General features: G+C 48.5%; 1 protein-coding gene across 5 annotated transcripts in view; it reads left to right on the forward strand.

Annotated features, from left to right (window-relative positions):
• Positions 1–24,892, forward strand: part of PTCH1 (patched 1) — a 65,933-nt gene extending 41,041 nt beyond the window's left edge. For all 5 annotated transcript variants that reach the window (XM_036904376.2, XM_057498492.1, XM_057498493.1 and 2 more), the window contains 12 exons: positions 617–735; positions 1,347–1,749; positions 2,150–2,459; positions 6,942–7,084; positions 9,022–9,205; positions 10,635–10,915; positions 12,573–12,710; positions 15,433–15,575; positions 18,832–18,931; positions 19,427–19,681; positions 21,150–21,660; positions 22,132–24,892. In XM_036904376.2, coding sequence (XP_036760271.2) covers positions 617–735; positions 1,347–1,749; positions 2,150–2,459; positions 6,942–7,084; positions 9,022–9,205; positions 10,635–10,915; positions 12,573–12,710; positions 15,433–15,575; positions 18,832–18,931; positions 19,427–19,681; positions 21,150–21,659 — 2,586 coding nt within the window. In that variant the 3' untranslated portion in view covers position 21,660; positions 22,132–24,892. The remainder of the gene's footprint in view (positions 1–616; positions 736–1,346; positions 1,750–2,149; positions 2,460–6,941; positions 7,085–9,021; positions 9,206–10,634; positions 10,916–12,572; positions 12,711–15,432; positions 15,576–18,831; positions 18,932–19,426; positions 19,682–21,149; positions 21,661–22,131) is intronic.
• The last annotated feature ends 296 nt before the right edge of the window (positions 24,893–25,188 follow it).

Here is a 25,188-nt window from a genome sequence, read left to right on the forward strand (position 1 = left end):
CTGCATACAATAATCACACACAGGAATTTCTTTCTGCTTAACTCTCCTTGACCTCTTATGTTACTGTGCTCACACACCCCACGGGTGACTCCAGAGGCTGCTTGGAATGTGCCTATTAAAAACCTCAGGGGACATGTTTGAAATTTTATTTCATGTTTTAAAGGTGACATTTCAATATACTCGATCCACATTATATATAAATTTTCTATGTATAAAATCAGGGCTGCATAAACTCTTAGAAATGTTATGAGAGGGAAATGTTTCTTTTTGTTTTAAATTAAAACATCTCATGTATATTCGTTCTGCCCTTGTGGATTCGGTTTGGTTAGGTTGCCAGCAAGGTGCTGTTAAAGTTCCTGTGTTTGTACCTTTTGGGTCCATGGAATTATCAGAAACGGAAAGGATTGGAATGGTGGGGGCCTATTACTGTCAAATGGGCTCTTCATGGTGGAAGAGAGGCAAAGTGATGAGAAACCCCTATGTCTATTTCAGGTTTAAACACTTGAGTAGAAAAGCGAATGGAAGCTGTTGCTTCAAGCATCTTTATTTTCAAAGCCGTCGTCTGACTGGGAGGAGACGCACTGGTGACCTCTCCATTTGTTTTTTCTCCTCCCAGGCGGCTGTAGTAGTGGTGTTCAATTTTGCTATGGTTCTGCTAATTTTCCCTGCAATTCTCAGCATGGATTTGTATCGTCGTGAGGAAAGGAGATTGGATATTTTCTGCTGTTTCACAAGGTACATTTTCTGTCTGCTGCGGCCTCTGTTTAAAGGGTACAGAGTGGTGGTGTTTAGAGAGCTCTTGAGTCTGTGGACTTGGAAGGCTATGGGGTTAACAGCGCTTTCTCCAGTGGAGTAGAGGCAAGGGAGACCATGGCCAGAGGATGCTTCCTGGGGCGACCCTGGGGTCGCTGGGGATCCCCTTGCCCTGACCAAGTATGGCCCCAAGGTGGCGAGGCACGCAATCATTATCCCTATCATGAACCAATGGCTGATGGTTGGGAGTATGTTGTATCTCTGGATCGGGGCAGAGCAAAGGTTGAAAACCACCCACTGGGGAAAAAATACAGCCCTTTGGGTATTGTGTTGTGTTTTTAAGGCATTAAGCTTTGACCCTTCAGCAGTATGTGACCTGAGTCAGCCAAACTCGGGATCAGCCATCATTTGGCCTCCTTTGACATAATGATGTCTGTGTCGAGACAGGTAAATCAGGTGATATTTGTGGAGTTCACTGAAGTGACGTTCCTCTCCGAAATCAGAGCTATGTGACATGGCTGTTATCACACATTGGCTACAAGGTGCTGTCTCCCCGCCCCGGTTTACTACAGCAGCCTGTTTTCCCCTTTCAGCCCCTGCGTCAGCAGAGTGATCCAGGTTGAACCTCAGGCCTACACAGAGACTCAAGATAGCACCCACTACAGCCCCCCACCCCCCTACAGCAGCCACAGCTTCGCCCACGAAACCCAGATCACCATGCAATCCACGGTGCAGCTCCGCACGGAGTATGACCCGCACACGCACGTGTACTACACCACCGCGGAGCCGCGCTCCGAGATCTCCGTGCAGCCTGTCACCGTGACCCAGGACGCCCTCAGCTGCCAGAGCCCTGAGAGTGCCAGCTCCACGCGGGACCTGCTCTCCCAGTTCTCCGACTCCAGCCTCCACTGCCTGGAGCCCCACTGCACCAAGTGGACACTCTCATCATTTGCCGAGAAACACTATGCTCCTTTCCTCCTGAAGCCAAGAGCCAAGGTAACCTGCCTGGCAGAAGACACACTGTCTTCCAGGGGTCACAGAACTTATCAGATTGCTTCTTGGGGGAGACATGTTTCAGGCCCCCTAAACGGTCAGTCCATTCAGATAATGGAGCTGTTTTAGTGAGCTAATGTTCTACAGGAGTGAATTTCTTTGTAACAAGTGGTACTATGACATTTGATAAACTCCTTAACATTTTGAACATTTTGTTCTTCATAAGCTTGTTTAAAAATGTGGTAACTGTGATTTTATGTTTTTCCCTCTGGGTAAATGACCCCTTCATGCTCCTTTGAGGGCCACTGTGGCGCAAGAATAATCTACAGACTTAACCGCTTACCTTGCCAGGGGAGTTGGTTGGGTTCCTCTGGGTCTGAGCTCGTGCCTCTGTCTGTTGCAGGTCGTGGTGATCTTCCTTTTCCTGGGCTTGCTGGGGGTCAGCCTTTATGGGACCACCCGAGTGCATGACGGGCTAGACCTGACAGACATCGTGCCTCGGGAAACCAGAGAACATGATTTTATTGCTGCACAGTTCAAATACTTTTCTTTCTACAACATGTATATAGTCACCCAAAAAGCAGACTACCCGAATATCCAGCACTTACTTTATGACCTTCACAGGAGTTTCAGTAATGTGAAGTATGTCATGTTAGAAGAAAATAAACAGCTTCCCAAAATGTGGCTGCATTACTTCAGAGACTGGCTCCAAGGTAAGGTGCTGCTCGGGGCATTCACCCTTTTGTAAGTGCTCACCATTCGGTCTTTGGTGTGTTCAGCTTCCACAAGTTCCCTTTGTTCACTTTATTGAAGTGTTAGATTATAATGGAACATTGACATGTTTCATTGACTTCTAAGTGTTGCTTAAAATTCTTATATAGACGGTTTCTGGGACAGCCTCCCAAATCTGGTTTTTACCTATAAGGCAATGCAAACAATTCAAGTGGGTAACACAAGAACTTCTGTAAGAATTTATGAGTGCACACTAGGAAATGAGCAAGTATGTTATAAAATATGGAGCTGGGTGCTTCTAGTGTTTTTTTGTTTGTATTTTGTTTTTGGATAATGGCTAGTTTGGTGACCAAGTGAAATCAAAGTGTTGAATGGAATTTCCAGGCTGGCCCCACTGCCAAATGCTAGCTTAGTACAACCAGTAGATTTTGCAACATTGGTGACTATCATTTAAAATTACATGTTTTGACCCTATTTTGATTTGGCATATGAAGTAAACTTACAAATGCTCAACCACATCTCATAGGATTTCATAAATAACCAAATTCTGCTTTAAAATTCCTTTCTTAGTTTCTTGCCTTGCCCTTAGAAACATTTCTAGGAAATAGTAGTCATTTGGAGAAAAAAAAAATGGTCTAAATTTGCTCCTAACTGCTGACTGAATATGCATTTATTCAGCGATTCCAAGAACATCTGGTCATTATTCTGTGTTGACACATGCAAAGTGAAGTGGAGAATCCAAGATAATTATCCACACAATTCAAGCAAAAATGCTTTTACTAAAATGCCCAAATAATTACAGCCCCCAACATTTTTTTACTTAAGCTATCCAAATGATTGTCTTAATTTCTCACTTAATTAGGCTTGTTTAAACACAGATCTGAGTGCCTTTTTGGCCTTACGTCAATACACTTACATGTAAAGACCAAGCAGCCAATTTCCCTGTGAGTTTGCATGAAATGGTAAACAACTTGAATCTGATTGAAACATTTTCAATACATATTCTGGCCTTGACTTGGGTTCCTTGAATTTTGTTCATAGATATATGTATAACCAAATTTGCCCCCCCCCCTTTTTTTTTTTGAGGAAAGCAAGGAACTCCATGACATTAATATAATTTTTTAACATTCTCATGAGATTAACTTGAATTTGTTCCAAGTCTTATTTTTTACAGTGGTTTGGGAAGCAGTGTTTTTCAGATAATGAGTCCAAAGAGGACCAGACAGTTAAGTCTGCTTTTCATTTCTCCCCTATTGGCCAAAGACATGCAAATGACTTGCCACCAATGCCAGATATCCGCAGTGCACTGCTCTGTATCTGAGCAAAGGCGGGTTATTATAGAATGATTTCAGTGTCTTCAGCCAGCCCTTTGGATGCTCAATATGGCATGTTAGGTGGGGCTTGGGAAGGGGGCAGGAGGTGTTGTCTCCAGGCAGCGTCAAAGGGCTAATAACCTTTTTACAGTATATTGTAAATGAACCCTGTGCTTTCATTCCTTTAAAGACCTCAAGCAGTTGGACTTGAAAATCTTTTTTAAAAGGTGCATTTGAATCACTGTTGGGTGCTAAGTGAACTGTACCCGTGTAGTCCAGGTGATATCCATCCATGCTCCCAAGTCAGGGTCCCAGCCAGCCCTCGATATCTGACTCTTAGGTCTAGCAGAGCACCGAATACGAATGGCCCTCCCTATACTGGGACAGTTGGCTGCCTGGACATTTCTCGGTTCTATTGAGTGGTTGACTGGATCTTTGAACATTTCTTCCACAGAAACAGTTATCCTTAAATCAGCTTTCCTTCAAAACATTTTGTGTGGTTATTAAGTGATGGGACCCTCATTGGTTTTTAATGGAATGATCATTAAAAACCATGGCATCCCATTCGTCTTGATCAACATTCCAATAGTTTTTGGGGGTTTTTAGCTCATAAAAAATATAATGGTAATACAGAAATTATCCCACATGTCATCTTTAAATGCATGTGCAAACAGGTGAAATTGAAATAAAATCCAATATGCAACATATACAAGTAGTATTTGTTTATATTTCACAATAAAATTTAAATAAACATTTTCTTTTTAGGGCCTCCTATCAAAGAAAAAGTGATGGTTGGGGTAATTAGCTCAGAACTTTTCACTAGAAAGTAATTTTTAGTATAAAATATTTAAAATAAAGATTTTAGCAAAAACGGTCATGTTTTGCTGTAAAATAAGTAAAAGGTCACAGTTCTTCCCTTGAGTGTGCACATGTTGGAATTTAAGATGCTGGCTAAGGGTTTGTCTCTTGTGTTCAAGGAAGTGCTTAGATCCGCTCATTGTACTTGAGTTTTTTGGTAATTAGTCAGAAAGTAATATACTAATTATAAGGACTTAACTTTTCCATAAATCCAAGTAGAGTGAGTGGCATGAAGAGGCTGGCTGCCGCTGTATGAGGCGTTGAACTGAATTACCAGCAGGGTTGACCTCCCCCAAATGGGTCTTTCTTCCTTTGTTTCCCTTGAAGGTGTCCCCAAATTCTTAGTGTATAAATATCTTAAGCCTGCACTCAGATTTTGGGGACCCCCAGTTTGCCACCAGACATCGTCAGTGCCCAGGCTCACCCCGGTCATCTCCTTTGGCCCTCAGCAGCTCCTTCCCGGGACAGTGGTGTGTTCAGGGTGATTCAGAGCCTCAGTGGCTCCTCTCCCACTGGAACCAGGCCACCTGGGTCCGGAGCTTAGCGCCAGCACTTGCCCGTAGGGGGCCTTCCTCAGGGGACTTCGCCTTTTTAAGCCTCTGTTTTCTCACCTGTGAAGCAGGACCCACCACACCAACAGGGCTGTCGCATGAGGTGATTGCAGGTTTCAGGGAGGGGTCATCAGTGCCAGCCCTGAGTCCCTGCTCCTTGGGGTTGGCAGGTCAGGAGGGAAAGGGTTAAGCACCACCCGAGCCTGAGGGATGAAAATTCTGTTACAGGAAAACAGGCTGGGCCTCTCTTTCCTGGGGGCAGGTGGGCCAGAGTGGGGGATGTTTTCCCTCTCCTGTTTATTTTTTTCACAAACAGAAAAAAGGCTTTAGGTCATAAAATAACATCTGCTGGGCTGGCCTGGTGCAGCCGTGCTTGCTCTGAGATGGTCGGTGGGAGCTGGAGCCACGCAGGTGGTCCTGCCTGCCACCACACACTCCCCCCCCACCAGCAGCCTCCTTCCCCCACTGAGCCCATAGCCTTATCCCCACATTGTTCCTATAAAAACAGTGCCACAGCAGCGTGGGGAGGGGACGGAGGCGCCGTTTAAGAGAGAGGCAGGGTCCTGTGCTCCCTTCCAACCCTGCTTCAAACCCCAAGCACTTAGCCAGTTCGAGCACTAATAGAATGAAATGAGCCCTCTCTCCTTACTGCCGCGGCCGACCCATGTGCAGGCTGTTCAAAAGATGTGGTTTCCTGAGCTGCGGGGGCTTGGGAGTTCTACTTGGGAGGTGGTTTGGGAGGAGCGGCATGAGGGAAAAGGGGCGGGAGTGCCAGAGGAGAGTGTGCACGCAGCCATCGCTCAGACCTTAAGGCCAGGTCACCAGGGCCCTGTTTTCTCTTCCAACCCGCTTATCTCTTTACAGCTGTAGCCAAGCCATCAGGTCTGTAATGATGGTTTTGATTACAGAGGCCAAGCCCAGCTGTGTGTGGTGGGGCTGGCAGGCCCGCCCCTCCCCCAGGACCAGAAAGCCCTTTTCCTTCCCTCCCACTTGCGGTTCGTCATCTGCTCTCACAGAGCCCCCCTTGTATTGGCCTGTGGCTTCCTGTTCTCAATCGGATCCAAATTTGCCCGGTGAGGCATTTCCCGGCGCGCACACACGGCCCCTCCCATCCCTCTCCTGCCCTTCACCCCCTCTCCCAAGGAAGGGTGGCAGAAAGGAGAGAATAGTCAGGAGTGAATAGGTGTTGGCTGTGATCTTTACACAGCCTGGCCGCTGATCCCACAGCTTGTATTAGCTGCACAAGTGGAACAGATGGAACAAATTGACAGAATCGTGTTCCCTCACCCTGGGCTCGAGAAGCTGCTGAGTTGCTATTTGAAGTTGGGGGTTTGAATGTGTTTTTCTCCCTCAGAGTGGAATTCTGGTTGCATGGAAGACCCCGTGGCTTCATGTCCGACAGTGGCATGAAACAGTCAAGAGCCAGTGCGTCTTGCTCGCCACCAGCCAGCCAGCTCTCCCTGAGCTCTCTCTCGCATGGGAGAGAAGAGGGCAGTGCTTTTTCCTTAATGTAAAGGTTAAAACAAATGATTCCCCCTTCTGCCTTAGAAGCAATGATGATTAGCAACTGTCACTTTAATCCTGAAAAATCTAATCATATCACTTGAACTTGGAGTAGAATGGAGTGTCTGGGGTGATGTCACTTACGTCTCACCTCGCTTGGTGTCAGCCTACTCCGCGAGGACCAGGGTCATCCCTGTTAAGAGTTGTAATGTATTACACACATATTTGCCTTTTCTAGGGCTGCAGGATGCATTTGACAGTGACTGGGAAACTGGGAAAATCATGCCAAACAATTACAAAAATGGATCAGACGATGGGGTCCTCGCCTACAAACTCCTGGTGCAAACTGGCAGCCGCGATAAGCCCATCGACATCAGTCAGGTACTCTCACCGTCCCCACCTTGGGCATTCCGGGGGGCACTGCTGAGTGGAGCTGGGGGCTGCCTGCCGCGCCAAATCTGTGGTCTCTGGAGACCCCGAAGCTTCGGGCTGGTTGGTGCTGATTCACTTCATCCCCCTGGCCATTGTGCCACCGCAGGCGAGCCAGAGAGCCTCGCCTTGCGCATCTGACGGGAAATAGTCACGGGAGCACTAGTCTAGTCACGAGGAAGTATAGTCAAGGCACCTCTGAGGTGTGAGGGACACTGTGTCCTCTGTTCACTTGCGAATTCTGGTGCCTGTTACCATGTTGGTCTTGGTGATACTGGAACTTGGAAAGTCAATTTATTGGGCCGCGATCATTTGGGTGGGTGAATGGGTTAGGAGATGAAAGGTTTTACTGCATTTCCTTCCTTTGGGCCACCCTGGCCTGGGGGGTGAGCAGGAGGACAGGCAGGTTGCCCTGTCAAGGGCGAAGCAGACAATGCAAAGCCTCAAAATCCAAGCAGATTCCCCGTCCCTCTCACTCTTTTAAGTGTAAGAGCTGTTTTACTTGGTGATCATATTCTCCAACTGCTTGTGTATCTTCGCTTTGACACTGGAAGCCAGCACATCCCCTGGGGTTCCTCAGGCAGGCTGGGGGTGTTTGGACCCTTCTGATTTCAAACGAGTCCAACACTACTACTGGCTCTCCCAGATCCAGTTCCCTCTGCTCTTTGTAGCTTAGTCGCTTCACCTTCAAGCAGAAGACTGTCATGCTAATGATCTTCCTAGCAGCTCTGTTTATTGTCTCCTCTTTTCTGCTGGCATTAAAGGTGACAGATTTACAAAGTACGTTGTTCAGAGTTGTTAGGGAGTGTGAACGCGGTGCTTTACGGCTGCACACCGCTGGCTGTCAGGTTTGACACAGATGTGGGCAGAGGAGCCCAAGAGATAGCAGGGGATACCTGGGGGCTGGGCCCGGTGTCAGGCACCAGGGACGCCGTGAAACAGTGTGACTGGGCCGGGCCCCAGGTGTCCCTTCCACTGCCTGGGAGGGAGAGCAGTGTGCTGCACACAGAGGCCATGGGCTGCGCTATGTAATTCCAGAGGCAGCTTGAAGACATGCAGTTGTTACATGTCCTGTGGATTAATTGAATCCAGATCACTGACATCCCGCGCTCCCTCTCATCCACTATCTTTCCTTCACTCTTTCTCTGTTAACTGCTGTCATGTGTTTTTCCTTTTGTTCAAAAAGACCAAAAGGGTTGGAACTGAGCCTGAATCTAAAGTAAACAGGAAGAAGGTGTGTGCATATGTATATGTCTCTGTATCTTCACCTGCGCAAAGCCCACAGACCTACTTTCCAGGGAGTGTGGTATCAGCCACACATGGGACACAGCATTCTAAATGTGGCCTCTTCTCTAGAAATAAGGTTGCCCAGAAAGGCCATGGCTCTGCCCCAGTCCCTCTACTTTCTGCGATGGGCACATGTGGAATACACAGGTCATAGGAGGCTAGCTAGTGTTAGCAAAATTTATACAGATGTTGTTTTATTTTTATAGCTCTCCTCCATTTACTGGGTGGCATTTCCTTCAGTGTTAACAGCAGAGGTTAACTGCACACAGACGTGTATGGGGATTCTTGCCAGGTTTTTCCCCCTTCCCCTCCTATAAATATGTTTCTCCAGATTGTTCATTCTTTGCCTTGGCTTCAGACGGTCCTTCAGCCTTCAGATTTAATTGGTTCAGTTGAGTCCTGGGCCATCTGCAGAACTGTGTGTGTGTTATAAACACGCCGATTATTGCATCCTCTGATAAGTGCATTTTGAAAGCAACCAAAGGTGTGTTGGGGTTTTCTACACTCCCAGGCAAAGGGCATGCTAGAATATTGTTACTGATACTGGCGTCTCTTTGCCCCAAACCCCATTCTGAAAGGCCCCTATTCTTCCCATTTCACAGTTGACTAAACGGCGCCTGGTGGATGCAGACGGCATCATTAATCCCAGTGCTTTCTACATCTACCTGACCGCTTGGGTGAGCAATGACCCTGTGGCTTATGCCGCCTCCCAGGCCAACATCAGGCCCCACCGTCCTGAGTGGGTCCACGATAAAGCCGACTACATGCCAGAAACCAGACTGAGAAGTAAGTAGGCCTCCATCAAAGGCCAGCGAGCACAGGGGCCTGCCCTGGTCTTACAAGCTTGGTCAGGGCCCTCGTTCGCTGACGCTACCCAGGGTTCAAAAGTGTAAACAGAACAATGTGTTTCTTTTAGTTTAAAACTCTGGGAGATAGATGAGGGCGTGTAATGGAATACAACCCGTGCTCTATCACGTTGAGAAATAAGAGTCTCTAATCTCCGTTTTTAGACTTAACTCTAAGACGTCTACCAGGCATCTCTCTTTAATACCAGCTGTTCCATGTGAAAAGCTGGGGACACCTCCAGGTTGAGTGTTATTTTACTATTGCAAAGTTTTATCACTGGGGATTATATGTTTATCTTAACTTTGTCGACTCTGGTGTTGAAGGGATTTTTGGCAAGTTGGGTTGTTCCTGTAAGCCACCAAGCACCTGTGTTCTGTCAGAGCTGTTTAAACCAGAGCAGAAAAGTCTGTATACAGCAGCGTCCTCTTCCTTTCACCTCTCTGCCTGACTTCGAAAGGTGGTTCTGTATGGATTTAATTTTCATTTATGTTAGAGATATTAGTAGCTTATACCTTGGACCAGAGGCTGAGGGAAAACGTGAGAAAGAAGAAGACGGGTCCCTTTGCAAACATGTCTGGAGAGCATGCGGGTTGTGCTTCCCTGTATCTAAACCCCAGAGCCTGGTGGCAGGCAGCCAAGGCTTGTCTTAATGAAAATTTATAGTTGAGATTATAATAGGGCAAATCATGTTTAGCAAGTCAACTGAATGACCCCAAAGGATCTGGAACACACAACGGCAGTAAGAAATGCTTGTTGTGGAAGGATTTCTTCCCCTGCTGCTGAAGACTTAGCATTGCATTAAAAAGAAGCATGGAAGGTTTAAGTGTGTTAGGTCACTAAAAGGATAAGAGAGTTAAGCATATTTCTCAGGCATGACTTTGGCGTTATTTTGTTCTCATATGCGATTGAGTTAAAAAATAGTCTGAACTTAGTTTTACACTATCAGTTGAACAAAAAAATGTTCCCTCAGTTGAATTCTGAAGTTTAGACCCATTACAAAAGTGGCTGCTTATAGAAGATTAAATTCATCAAAGGTGAATAAATTTACATGTCACAGGCTCCCCCTGCTCCCTGCAAAAAATCAAAGGTTGATAATGCCTAACATTTTTTTAAACCAAAGATTAGAATTGTAAAGTCCCAAACACTGCCAGGTATTGTCTGCCCTTCATGTTGAAAGAAGTGTGGTGAGTGGGCTTTCTTGGAGTTCATTCTCTGTTTACTGCAACTGGAGGGGATTCCGGGGGCACACCTCTGTGTGGGTAATAGCGGGACTTGGTGCCGTGTCCCCCATGCTGGCTTGCATCTGCTCGCCTCGCTCATGCTGCTAGGACTGCCTCACCCACAGGCTCTCCCTGTCGCCTCTGTCCAGTCCCAGCAGCAGAGCCCATCGAATACGCTCAGTTCCCTTTCTACCTCAATGGCTTGCGGGACACCTCTGACTTCGTGGAAGCAATTGAGAAGGTCCGAGCCGTCTGCAACAACTACACGAGCCTGGGGCTCCCCAGCTACCCCAATGGCTACCCCTTCCTCTTCTGGGAACAGTACATTGGTCTGCGCCACTGGCTCCTGCTGTCCATCAGCGTAGTGCTGGCCTGCACGTTCCTCGTGTGTGCCATCTTCCTCCTGAACCCCTGGACTGCTGGGATCATTGTGAGTTTACTCTGAGGGTCTTTGTGGAAGTCAAATTCCTTTCAGCATAGCTCTTGCTGCAGCCGGCAAGTTTTGTTTATGTCTGGGCCTCTGGAGGAGGGTATAGATTGCATCACCCATACTATATTTATTCTGCTGGAGGTGGCTGGGTTCACAGTTAGGTAGAGACTTAATGGCCTTAACTCTCATGTCCCCTCTGCTACAGCTTTACACTTTCTGTGTGAAGATAGGGGAGTCTTCAGGCACACCTTCCATAGCAGTTTTAAGCATTCATTAAACAAACACCGTGAGCATTTATTAAATATGGACGTAACTAATTTTTTTTTCTCCAAGTGTTATTTTGTAAAACTACACCACAGACCTACTATAGAGAAGGTCCTTCTAAGTGGAGGGATAATTAGAGAAGTTTGGACAATGACATACGGAGATAAACCTTCATAAGGGTTTGTGTGTTGTGTGTGTTTTAAGTTTGGGGGGAAATGATAAACTGGTACTGCTAACCATTTCTCCAAGTACAGTACTCTCAGATTTGAAGTAAGTTTCATATAGAGTCTAACAAAGTCGTGGCAGTGTTTAAATTCCATGAACTGTGATATAGCCTTCAAAATACCAAAATTATAAAAACAGACTGGGTCTTATTTCTGCTCCCCGAGTCTGTGCAGCAGGTATGTTAAAGGAAAATGTTTAGTCTGTCAGAGTTGCCACGGTACTTAAGCCTTTGATGCCATCCACCGTTCATTAGCTTATTAACAGAAGACCCAGGGGACTCTTACTGCTCTTGGCCTTCACCCTGCCACCACTGTCCACCTCCATCCATGTAAAGTTTATCATTTTACTTGCAGTTTTCTCCCTTTGGGCCCAAGAAACTCCATAGTCTACCTCAGAGCTTTTCTTTCTCCCTGCAGATTTGTATAAGGCAGATGAAAGGCAAATAAAAGCTTTTCCTTGGACTTAACTGTTTGCCTTGTCCACCCCAGTTACTCCACATTCCTTCAAAGTGAAGGGCCAGTAACCTGACCCACATCAGCTGAGGTAGAGCCCCCTTTCCCCAACTTAACTTGCTCCCCAGTCATCCTCACTTAACCCACAGGTTCTCAAAACAAAAGCAAAGCTACTTTTACATAACAGAGAACTTCCATTCACCCCATCCTGTCTGCTTTCTTTAGAGTGGAGGGTAAGGCAAAAACTCTGAAGTTTCAGCTCTAACTTGAGATTATCTCTCGTGGTTAAGATCGCAACTCAAGGAGACACCTTTTTTTAAACTGTGCTAAATCTGTAGCTGGTGATGAGTCCACATCCATGTAATTCTTCATAAGTAGCTCTGGCGGAATAGTTGGGAACATTTTTTTTTTTCTTTCTAGAGCAGATATATTGGAAAAACAATTTGCAGTAGATCCTAAACTTTGCCTTCATGTATCCCGTACCTTGACCCAAAGCAGCTGCCCTAGGATTGTCCCCAAGCCTCACCCAAGACGTCAAGTGGGACGTAGAGACAGTTGGGCGAAGTTAAAGCAAGTTGATGCCTTGGGTATTCGGGTCCCCTTGTTTCTTCGCTGTTGCTCTGCAGCGAGACCATGTCGGAACTTTAACACCTCCCTGGTTTCCAGCCCCTGAAGGGTGCCTGTGCCCAGCCACTCACCTGTGTGTCTTCCTCAAGGTGGCGGTGCTTGCACTGATGACTGTTGAGCTCTTTGGCATGATGGGCCTCATCGGCATCAAGCTGAGCGCTGTACCCGTGGTCATCCTGGTTGCTTCTGTCGGCATCGGAGTGGAATTCACCGTTCACATTGCTCTGGTACGTGGGGGAGAGTTTCCAGCTAAAGTTTTATGAGACAGCAACATACTTTCTTTAGCTCTTGGTGTCTCCAAGTCAGGAACCTTTTCATGTTCTCCAGCATCAAGGAACACACCTAATAGGTGTCACAGGGACAAAGGGCAAAGTCCGTTGGGCCATGTCAGTGTCCGTGGGGTCCAGGAAGGATCCTGCTAATTTGGGGTGTCATGAGTGTCCCCATGGGTGCTGTTGTCAGCTTTGTTCCTAAGACAGATGGGGGGTGTGCACAATGTAAAACACCACGGTAAAGGAGGGGGTGAGGCGAGGCCACACTCAGGCTTGGTGGGGTGGCACAACCAAGGGCGAAGCAAGTTGGCAGCTGGGAGATACCCTGGGGCCGGTGACCCAAGTGGAGGTGCTCAGCACTGAGGCACCCGCTTGCCACCCGAGCCCACCCGTCCTCCAGCTCTGTGGCAGCAGGAGTCGGAGGAGAGCTCCTGAGCAGGACATCCACCTCTCCTCCCATCCAATCCCAAGAATGCTATTGGAGGAAGTTAGACTTCAGGAGGAGCCTTCATGCAAGAGGCAAGCCCATGGTATCCATTTACCAGAGAATGATTCAGAAGCCTACAACAGTGTGTAAGTGATATTCCATCTGACTTGGGCTTTTGCCCAAGTCTGTGGGGTTGTTGGTAGGCATTCAGGAAGGATTTATTGACTGAATAAAACCAGCCTCTGGAAACCTAGCATTGGACTTGAATTGGATTACGTTTAGCCTTGCTTTGTAACCTCTAGTGCTGATTTGGGCTCAGCACATGATGTGCATGTCCACACGTGTGCTTTTGCCTGATCTCTCTTAGTCCTTTGACATGGACCCTTCCTGGGCCATTTTTATGCCGCATAGCAATTGTAAACCCTGTGTTTCAGAAGGAATGTTCTGTTGAAGTCCCGTTTTTCCTCCAGTGTATAATACAGAAACAGTATTCTTTAAATGCTGAGCCTACCCAAATTACTTTCCTTCTTTGAGCCTTGAGGAAGGGAGAGGATCTTTTAAAAAGAAGACCCCACCAGCCTATATAGCTTTGAACACATAATTCTAATGTCATTTCTTCAGAAAAGAGAAACCATGTGTGTGGATTAAGAACCCACATGTCCTTGTATTCTGACACAAATGCAAGCAGGAGCATCCCAGAACAGATTTTCACAGTGGAGGCGCTGACTGCAGCCCTTAACCTGTAGCCACACCCACACCAGTTGAATAACCAGTTCCGGAGCGCCTCTGCTGCTCATGCAGGATCCTGTTCTGGGAACTGGGCTTTGCCAGTGTAACCTCTGCTCGGTGCTTGCAGCCCAGGTCGTCTTCAGTGGCCTATCCACACAGGCTACAGGGTCCTTAACTTCACCAGGTTGCAGAAGCCTATTTAGTATGGTGGTTTCTGCTCTTACAAGGTCGGTAAGGCGATAGAGTGAGAGTGATGAAGAGGACTCCTTCCCTGGACGTTTCCAGGGAATCACTGGGGTCCTTCAGTTTGCTGTTTAGGCAACAGATGTCTTGGGTGAGAGGAGAGCCCCCACCGATGCTCATGGCCCTGTGGCCCAAGTGCAGCACAGAGTAAGTGGTGCCGGGCCGTCTTGTCACCTCCCTCCGTCTCTGGCAGTGCACATGCACACAGCGTGCCCACTTAGAGAGGAGTGTGAGCGTTTGGAGGCTTTACATACTTCTGCTCCACGCGCTGAGGGGGACAGCCTTGGTGCACCCCCCAGGGTCTGTGAGGATGGGGATGCCGCCTGCAGTGTGTTGGAGGCCTGGATGTTTTAGGAGCTGTGGCCCACAGGCTCTGAGTCCCACCTTCTCATCATATCCCAAAGCGGCCTGAACTTTGAGGCAGAGAGAGCTTGAGCCAGGCTCCTCCCTCCCTGTTGGTCCCACTGCAAGATCAGGCAGGGATGACGGTAAACAGCTCACGAAACAACAGGACCAGGCCAGGGGTGACAGTAACTGGCTCACAGTATGACAGGATCCTGGGTCCCACTCTAAGCCAGCAGTCCAATAATGGGCTGGGATGAACTCCGTAGTTGCCGCATGGCATCATCCATGGCTTAGCAGAGCTTCAGGATGCACAGGAGGTGGGGACTGTGCACACCTACACACTTAGTTAGAGCAGGCCTGGTTTGGATGTCATATCTTCCATGTCCTGCAATACCCCTGCGGTGCTCAGGTGTACAGCACACACGTGAGTGAACACAGTGACAGGTCCTAACCTCAGCACAGCCACAAGGGAATGTGGTTTTAGCACCTGGTCACACATGACACCAAGCCAAACCCATTTGGAAGTAAGACCTCAACCTTCCAAAAAACCAGGCAAACTGCTTTCACAGCAGGGCGTCTCCCACGTGAGTGGCGTGAGAGACTGAGCTGGGGAGGAAACCCAGTGGTGAGTTGCAGTGAAAAGAAGGGGACATTTTGTTCATCTTTGTGTGGTCTGGGTCTGGTGTTCATTGTAAGCAAATGTGCTTTCTGTCTTCTCTTGTTGCTGTTTGACTTATATCAACACCAAACACGATAGTCCTAGCACAAACAGGCCATGTAGACTTAGCTCCTCGTCAGCCCCGATTAACATGCCAGGAGCTAACCAGGAGGCCTGGCAGGTCCTGTAGAAGGAGGCTGCACCGCTCGTGGCATAGAAGACAGACCTTGTCGGCCATCAAGCGCGGGTTTCTCATGTCCAAACTCCTTGTGCAGGCATTTCTCACGGCCATTGGTGACGAGAACCGCAGGGCCGTGCTCGCCCTGGAGCACATGTTCGCGCCCGTGCTCGACGGGGCTGTCTCTACGCTGCTGGGAGTGCTGATGCTCGCCGGGTCTGAGTTTGACTTCATTGTCAGGTAAGCGGCCCTGAGAGAGGACGCACATGTGAGGAATCATCACTGCCAACTGGCCTCTGCGGCTTTTCCTTGACTGTCTGGGGGGTTGTGACATGTATTCTCTGCAATTCTATTGGCTTTTTCCACAGCTTCATCACTCTATAACTGGCAAATAAAAACCATACATGTTAAGGTCTGATGTTGTGATGTATGGATTCATTGTGAAATGCTTGCCACCAACCGTGACTCCACTTTCTTTGAGGTTATTAACTGCAATGTGGTATACAGACAGGCTCTCCTCCAAAGGTCTTAGGGGGAAAGGTGAAGAGTTTGGGACTAGAGGCAAAGGTACCTCCTCAGCTTGAAGCTCAAGGGACACCTGATCTCCAGTTTGGGTTCCGCAGGTCAGAAATAGAAGCACACTGTGGCTGTCAATTGACTGAATTTCACCTTCCCTTCTTCACAACTGTGGGAAGGACAGATTGCAAGTACCTAAAATTGTCGCTTAGAATTTAGTCTTCTAGGAATTGAAGGTAACATGCCCAGATCTCACATCCGAGTTCCCACTAGGACTTGGCAAGCATTTCATATGGGACTTAAGCACCGAGTTTTGGAAATCCAAGCCTAGTTTGGATACCACTCCTGGACCTCAGGACAAGCCATTTCTGATTAATGAAAAATGTGACTGAAGTCTAAAAGGGAGACCAAGTTTTCCTTAGGAAAGACTTTGAGAAAGGCAGAACCCTTTTCTTCTCTGATCAGCCCCTGCAGCCTTATGAAGGAGCCACTCTTGGATGTGGCCCTGCTGCTTCGTGGACGGGCAAGGCCAGAATCATCAGCAGGCAGAGGAAAGTCCAGAATTAGTAAGGCAGAACTACAGGTGAGCAGTGACTGGATTGTTGGGGACATTGCAGGAATCTGGAGGGAGGTACCTGAAAGGAGAGGACATGACTCTGGTAGAGAATCACTGCAGGCTTTCCCGGTGTGTGTCTGACAGGCCCTTCATTTCAGGTAAAAAGAAGAAGGTTTTAAGTTTCAGCCTGTTTCTTACTAGGGAAGCAAGATCAGTGTACGGGGTCTGTGGCATGCCCCATGGGGCAGTTCACATCATGGACATTTAACCTTCCTAGAATGAGCACCAGCATTTGCTCCTTGTAGCTTGGTTAGGGGTGGGTGAAGAGATGAAATGGCTTCTGCAGGGCTGACCAGGACATCTCAGACTGTAATGGGTGATTCTCTGTAAATGCAGGTCAGATTTTGGTAGGCAAGCAGAGTCTGCATCTCTAGCCAGCTGCCAGTGGATGCCACACTGCTGGTCCTCTCAACACAGACTATTGATCAACAAGCCAATTTGTACACTCTCGTGTGCCTATGCCAGATAGATACGTAACTAAATGTGACCAAAGTCTTGGTCTGGGTCTTAAAGCTCTTGACTTCGGCTTTTCCTGTATTTCTGCAGCATGCACATGCTTGGCATTAGTAGTTTGTGGTATAAAAGCCCCATATCAGAGTTTCTTTTGTGTAATTTCTCACTCAACACAATGTTACAAGTACCTCATAAGTGCCATTTCACACAATAGCAGGTAACATGGACCCAGTCCCTCTCCATGTAGCTTATGGTCTGTGGTGGGGAGAGAAGTTCACGAGCAGTTCAAACCCGTGGGAGAACATGGTGCAGTGGGATCTCAGAGGATCTCACTCGGCCTTGTGGGGACGCTAAGGGAGCCACAGACAGAAAGGAAACAGCGTGAATTAGAGCAACCGATGGGGAAGCTGGATGGAGGCGGAATCCTGGCCCTCTCATCCAAGCTGTGGCTTCTTGTTCTCGCCCAGAGGTATCAGGGTTCTTGTTTCAAGCACTTAAAAGGGCTTCCCATTTTCTAGAACTGGATGGATTAACCTGATAAAGCCCTCACCGAGGTCGCCTGAATAAGCAGACACTGTATATACTTAGCCGTCCGAAATCTAAGTGGTCTGTTTATTCTGCAGTTAGATGGATGGGATGCAAATGTTTTAATGCCTGCTGCTGATACATGCGTCCACCTCAGGTCCCAGCAGTTTACATTAGTGCAGGACTCTGGCTGCTCAGTTCCTACTAATGCGGCTCTGAAGTTTCTAGTGTTTACAATAGCTGTGAGGTATTTGTATTTTTATAGGGTTTCTCTCTCCTTTCATCTGATGTCAAAACATGTATAGACATGGCAAAGTTTGGGGCCTGTTCCATTTTATGATCAAGAGAACCATTAACAGATAGATATCACACCCTCCCTCTTCTCAGAACGTCCTGAGCTCCCCCCACCCCAGCCCACTGCCTGAATTGTCCCAGGCGTCCTCAGTCACAGAAAGGCAGGTTTGCGTGGAGCCTGCTCCTTCCAGCTGTGTGCAGTGCGTGGGCTGCTGGCCCGGGCTGACACATTTACCTTGGTATTCATGAAGGGTCCCAGACCCCAGCCCTCAATGGTGGGAAAACAGGGCTCTGTGCTCTCTCCTCTTCTTCATGGTGCTGTGGCCTTTATGTTTGAATTGGCTGACGCAAAACAAGAGTATTCAGAGATGCTAAATTGTCCAACAAAAGATTGGCCCGCAGAGCAGGCCCGTCACTGTGGCCCACCCTCCCCTGCGAGTGCCTCGACAACCAGAGAATGGGCGGCGCTCCCTCTGCAGAAAGCCAGTTCCTGTGTTCTAAAAAGGTTGTAATTGGAGCTCTTTGGTAAAACTGGAACTCACAGAATCCTAGGCAGAAAGTTGTGACTAATGAAAGCCCAGGTAAAGCCTCACCTGATACACCGGAGACTTAATTAGAGATTCTAGTGGATTAGCGGCCTGCAGACGCGGGCTGCTTTTCCTCCTGGGTGAAATTGTTTAAATTCTACACCCTTCACTTCATTTGTTTGCTTCTGCTGGGTTTTCGTGAGCAGGGCCCCTCGGCATTGTGTTTGTGCTTTCAGTCTGCACAGCCATTCAGTTCGCATCCCATATTTCTGTGTTTGTGTAACACATTAGTAGATAACATTCCATGCCAGGGGATTTCAGCAAATTAACAAACTCATGTTTTTTGCATCCCTTCCTGAACTGCCACTCTGGGCTGTGGAATGTAGTCCCCAGAGCCATAAGTTAAAGAACAACCACAGTGGCTCTTCTCGGGCTGAGCCTGAGCTGTGGTCTCGTAACCACCCCTGTGGGTCTGGGCTCTGATGTGCTGCGATACTGGGCATGGGAAGGGCAGCCTTGTCCACCTTTGCCACAGTGAATGTTTCTGTTTCCCTCCATCTTCAAGGTATTTCTTTGCTGTCCTGGTGATCCTAACAACTCTGGGCGTCCTCAATGGGCTGGTCTTGCTCCCCGTCCTCTTGTCCCTGTTTGGACCATATCCTGAGGTCAGTGATTATGCCTGGCGTGAGGTGCAACCCACGGGCCACCTGAATGCTTTTTTTCCTGGTGTCACTCTTAATTTAGATATTTAAGTATATCCACATTCCTGATTGTTTGCTCTTTCAGTAAACACATCAATAGCTATTGTTGTTTTCTCTTTAATAGTTTTGGGGGATTTGGACTGGTTTGGTTTGTTTTTCTTAAACCAGGTGATTGGCAGCCTAGTCTAAATCCACGCAAAATGAGAATCTGGCCTAGAATAGCAGGGGAAAGGACACACCTGCCTTTCCAATGCACAAGCACAGACAAGGGTGGCCCTTTTTGCTCCAGCTGCCAGACCTGATAGTCCCTGGGGTGACAGAGAGGAGGAGGTGAACACAGGCTGGTGGGAGATGGGGGTGGGGCAGAGACCCCTGAACACTACTGGGCATTGAACTTTTTTGCGTGTGGACAACAGGGAATGGATGATAACACTTGTAATGTGGCATCTCCTTAAATAGGTGTCTCCAGCCAACGGGCTGAACCGGCTGCCCACCCCGTCCCCCGAGCCACCCCCCAGCGTGGTCCGGTTCACCGTGCCCCCCGGTCACACCAGCAATGGGTCTGACTCCTCTGATTCCGAGTACAGTTCTCAGACAACAGTGTCAGGCATCAGTGAGGAGCTGCAGCACTATGAGGCCCAGCAGGGCGCAGGGGGTCCTGCCCACCAAGTGATCGTGGAGGCCACCGACAACCCGGTCTTTGCCCGCTCCACTGTAAGTCACTCCAGGGGCCCCTGCCTGCACCGAACAGCAAATCACAGAGAGAGAAGACGCAAAGACAAAGTCCTAGTTCAGTAGAATTGCCAATGTGACTCTTCTTAAACTACAAAAATGCCACTCTCACATGGCTGGGTCTCCCGCAGATTAGCAAAGCAGGGCCAGTAGTGGCGACTACACATAGCACCGCTGTGCATCTTGTTGGGGCCACAGGTAAAGCCTTGCCCTTTTTTTCTCTTTTTTAAGCTGTGTCGCTTTTGAGAATCATAGTTCAAAAAGTAGTGTTAATTTATTGCTGGCAGAAGTGATTTTCCCCCTCCCACCTCCCACGTCTGTTACTTTTACTTGTCTTGAGACTTTACCAGAAGCTTGTGTGGTTCCAAGGTCATATTCTAGGTGGTGGGAAGGAGCAGAGAAGGTTAGCCTCTGGTCATCCAGGAAAGCACGAGCAGCCTGGGGGTGCCTTCTGCAAGGCTGCTCTGTGCTCCCCAGGATGTCTTTAGCCCCCCACACCTGGAGTACAGTGTGCAAAACCCAAGAGAGGTCCTGAAACTCCCATTGCTCCAAGTCAGGGGCCTCCTGCCGTCCCTCCAGGAAATGGGTCTTGCAGTCCCCAGCCAGAGCAGCCCTCCATGGAAGAGAGCGAGACCAGCCCAATAATCTAAATCCCCGCCCCCCCACCCCGTGGCGACCCCCGCTGAGCTGCAGTGTGAATCTGGTTTTGTTCAGCGGGAGCCTAAAAATAGGTACAAGCTGGACGACTCTGAAGTTGGTCACGGTCCTTCTGATTGATGTGGCCACTGTGCCGCTCTGTGCTTTGTATAGAGACCCAGGAGCCAGACTCCTAGTGAGCGGACGGCAGCCCTGCCCGCAGAGCTTTCTGTGACGGTGGCAGTGCTCACTCTGCTCCCAAGCACAGGAACCACTGGCCCCATGTAGCTCTGAGCACTTGAAATGTGGCTGGTGTGAGTAAGAAGCTGAATTTTGCATTTCAGTCCGTTTAAATGTCAGTAGCCGCTGGCCCCTCGTGACTGCTGCGCTCAGCAGTGTGGGTACAGTCGGCTCTGCTGGTGTCCTGCCTTGGGGCCGGCCAGGGCCAGGAGCTCCCAGCTCAGGGAGAGGAGGAGCTGGGGACCTGGCTGCTGGGCAGGGTGGGTGCTGGGCTGTAGGAGGCCGCGGCCACAGCCCGGCCTTTGTGGGCAGCTCCGTGTGTGTCCAGCCAGCTATGGCGGAGAAGCCCAAATGGAGTCCAAGTAAGGCCTGCCTCTGCCACGTTGAGAGGTTCTCAAAAGACAGGTTTTTCTTTTGTGGGTTGAGGCCCTGCTGGCTGCCCGGGCCTCTCCCAGCCATCTGTGGGCCGGCTGCACACTTGGGTGGGAAGAGCTGTGTGTGGGTGGCCAGGCGGGAGCGGAGCCAGGGAGGGAAGGTTGGGAGCACCTGTACCAACCTGCCCCGAACTCCACAGGTGGTCCCTCCCGGAACCAGACGTCGGCCCCTCTGGAGCCCCTGGCAGCAGCCCCACCAGGACGCCAAGGCCCCTCCTGGGCGGCCAGGCCAGCAGCCCTGGAAGGAGTCGCCTGGAGGAGGCTCAAGGCCACCGCCCTATCGGCCACGCAGAGACGCCTTTGAGGTTTCGGCTGAAGGGCCCTCCCCTGGCAGCAGGGACCGTGCGGGCCCCCGGGGCACCCGTTCCCACCACACCCAGCACCCAGCATTCACTACCACGGGCTACTGCCAGCCGGTTACCACAGTGACAGCCTCGGCGTCCGTGACGGTGGCTGTGCGCCCCCCACCCGCACACAGCTGGAGCCCCCAAGGGGTGCCCTGCCCCGAGGTCTGCGGCCCTGGCTGCGGGCCCTTTGAGGACCCGCATGTGCCCTCTAGCGTCCACTGCAGACGGAGGGGCTCCAAGGTGGAAGTCATAGAGCTGCAGGACGTGGAGTGTGAGGAGCGGCCCCGGGGCAGCTGCAGCTGAGGTGGGTGTGGGCGGGGCCGCAGACAGCAAAGCTGGGAGTGCGAGGGGAGGGGGGGGTGTTGGGGCGCGCCCTCCTGCAGCACCGGCATCCGGGCTGAACAGCGCATCCCACCTGGGCACTGTGCTGCTGTTAGCCTGCTGAGGCCCCACGGCTTCTCCAGGGGCTGGAGCTCACCTTTCAGCTGTTTTCCAGCCTCTAGTAAAGGGCTGGAACAGGTGTGTAACACGTGGTTATAACGTGAGCTCCATCAAGGCGGGTCAGCCCCCATCAGCCCTGCATGTCCCTCATGCTCTAGGCGCCCATCATGCCCTGCACGCCCCTCTTGCCCTGCCTGCCCCTCATGCCCTGAACGTCCCTCATGCCCTGCATGTACCCTCCTGATGTCTCCCGTGCATCGGGTTTGCCAATCCCTGGCCTTACAAACACAGACTCATGCACGTTGCTTAGTCTGACTTCCTCTTTTTCTTCTAGATGGTGAGTAAAATCTGAAGCAGAGGCCAAAGATTGGAAGCCCCCGCCCCCACCCGCACCCCTGACCAGAACCGCTTGGAGGTCATGGGTGGGCTGTGCCAGGAGAGCAGCTCACTGTTACTGTAACCAATTGTATTATTTTGTGAAATATTCCCATAAGTATTTAAGAGGTGTACACATATGTAACATAGGAAGGAACAGATGGGAAGGAGCATGGTCTGCGCTCCCCACGCCTGGCCCTGGGTCCCTCCAGGCTTGTACATTGGTCTCTGTGCCACAACCAAGCTTAACTTCATCCTAAATTTCAGCATCTGTTGCTGCTGCTTAAATATTGTATAATTTACCTGTATAATTCTATGCAAATATTGCTTATGTAATAGGACTATTTTGTAAAGGTTTCTGTTTAAAGTATTTTAAGTTCGCATATCACAACCCTGTGGTAGTATGAAATGTTACTGTTAACTTCCAAACACGCTATGCGTGGTGAATTTGTCATTTAATGAGCAGATATGAAGGAAGCACGCAGCGCCCGCAGCTGGTCCAGGTGTCGGTGCGATTCTGTTCAGCCGGGTGCGGACCCCAGAGTGCCACACTGTCATTTCTTCTGCTCTTGCTTCTCTCGCTGTCTGCAGCCCGTAGCAGGCTCTGCCCTGGCCAGGCTGCAGCAGGCAGTGTTTCGGTCTTACTCTGTGCTGGCGGAGGGCAAGCCTAAACACCTCCTTGTCCTTCGCCACACTTGTTTCAAGTCCAGGGCATCTCTTAAGGTCATTGGCCACCATCCAGACACCCCAGTCCGTGCCTCAGAGGAGGGAGACATTCCTTCTTGTGGATCATTGTGGTGGATGTTGGACCCTCAGGGTAGACCTAACATCTGTTTATCTTTGTGGGTATTAAAGAATTAGTGACCATGCCTAGCGGTGAGTCCCAGCTGGGCCCCGAACATAGACTCTAAAGTCTTCATTGTACCTCCTTCCCACTACCCCCACCACCCCATGACCAACACACACAGACACACACACACATGAACACCACCCCCTAAAAGTTTGAGTGGGCTATAAATCTTTTGGACACCATGACCTTGCTACGGGTAGAAAAACCTGTCAGTCTGAGCCCACCACAAACCCAGAGGTGATGTTTTGAGTCCCTATGATTTCTGTTCCTCCCTCTTCCTAAATTACATGGTTGGGGCTTTCTGGATCTGTTTGCATCTTCTTTAAAAGTAAATAGCCTCCAATACAGTGATGCAAGGTGAGAGGTCCTGTAGGATGTCAACTTCAGAAGGATGCTCCTCAGTGTGTTAATTATTAACTTGGGTGCATACTTCCTAAATAAATGCTTTCCCTCTCACTGTGGTAAGCGTTCTTTCAACATGACTTTCATTGAAGAGCAGGAAGGTGCTAATTCACCCCACTGAAGAGTGTATAAGGAGGCAGATCTCTCAACCAGGCATTATTTTTAAAGATTTGCTTCTGTATCAGTTCTGTCATCTTGCTCTGAAGTTTGGTCTTCCCCAGCTCTTAACCAGAGGCCAGCACGTGTTGACGAAGCAGCTCCCTTTATGCCCTCCTATTTCACCTGGGAAATCTTAATCCAAAGGCAGGGGACCCCCTGTCATACCCAGCAGTGTAGTGACCTCAGACCCTAAAATTTGCCACAAAACTCTTAAGATACTAATCGGAAACCACCTGTGGCCACCAGGTGAGTGTGTTACTATGCCAGGGGCCCCAATTGCCCCTCTGCCACTGTTTGGTGCCTCTCAGCCACACTGTTGGACTACCTAACACCTAGCTCTGCTCAGAAAACTTACATCCTGGCTGGGTTCAGGAGTGAGATGAAGCAGAATGGCTCATGCATGCCTCACTCCTGTCCTGAGCCCAGCTCGTGTGGTGCGTGATGGCTTGCACAGCCCCAGCTTTCTGTACACCGTAGAATTTTCTCCAGTAGTCATGTTGGCAAGGGAGAACTCGGGGGCTGGCAGGCATCAAGAATCTCTCTCTTTCTCTTTAAAATAGTTGTATTTTGTCTGTCTTGTTTGTTCATTTGGATGTTTTAATTTTTTTTTTAATCTTGGCAGATATTTATAATTTTGTATCATAAGAATTTTTTTCCTACAGTGTTTGTCATGCTGGTTTATAACAAAACAAATCGCAGGGATTTTATTTCTATTGGAGACACTATTACAGCTATGTTTTACCTTTGAACAGAACTTTTATTTGTATAGAGTGCTTACTAATGTTAAATAGATCAGAGTATATAACATTTTCATTAAGGACTCACAGTAGGTCTTAGTGTAAGGCATTTAAGTAAATATTCAAACTGGGTCTCATTGTCTGCCAGTTTGGGCAGAAATGAGTTTGTGTCATTTCAGTTACAAAGATAAAAGTATGCCATATAATTTATTTATATGAAAATTTATTTTTGTAGTGTACATAGTAGTCATCAAGTCTTTTGACAGAAGTATATTTTTAAAGAATTTATATGTGATGAATCCATAATGTCTGGAACTTTGCTGAGACATGAGTGGGGCACACTTTTCATTGTAAAGGACAGCAAGGAAAAGGAAATGTTTAACAGTGTTGAGAGAGTGAAATTGAGTGAATATACACGCGGTTGTGAAATGTGTTTTATTTACCATTTGTGACCTAGTGTGGTTCTCATTTTAAACCTTGGAAGGCAAAAGTGTACAAACTCTCTAAACATTAATGTTCAAACACTGATAGAAACTCTAACATGAATAAAAAATAATATAACTTGTGGGTTATGTCTTTGTTTATAGAATGTTTTTTAATTAAAATATTTTACGAAGGCAGAATGTCAAACCATCATAAGCTTTGTTGCTTCATCTTACTGACCTTGTGAAATTCTCATTTTCTGTTCTACTTTGGGGGGAGGCATTGTTGCCTTAAGAGTTCTGTGTTTTTATTCTCTGACACCAAGAAGTCCCTGAATTATCATTCAAAATGATCCCTTATGTCGTCTCTTTTAACATCCTCCTGTTTTTATGTGATGATGAGTGGGGACATTTATAAAGACAAATTCAATGATTATTAAAGTGAA

The sequence above is a fragment of the Manis pentadactyla genome, chromosome 3 (assembly GCF_030020395.1).
Source record: "Manis pentadactyla isolate mManPen7 chromosome 3, mManPen7.hap1, whole genome shotgun sequence".
In the NCBI taxonomy this organism is placed as follows: Eukaryota; Metazoa; Chordata; class Mammalia; order Pholidota; family Manidae; genus Manis; species Manis pentadactyla.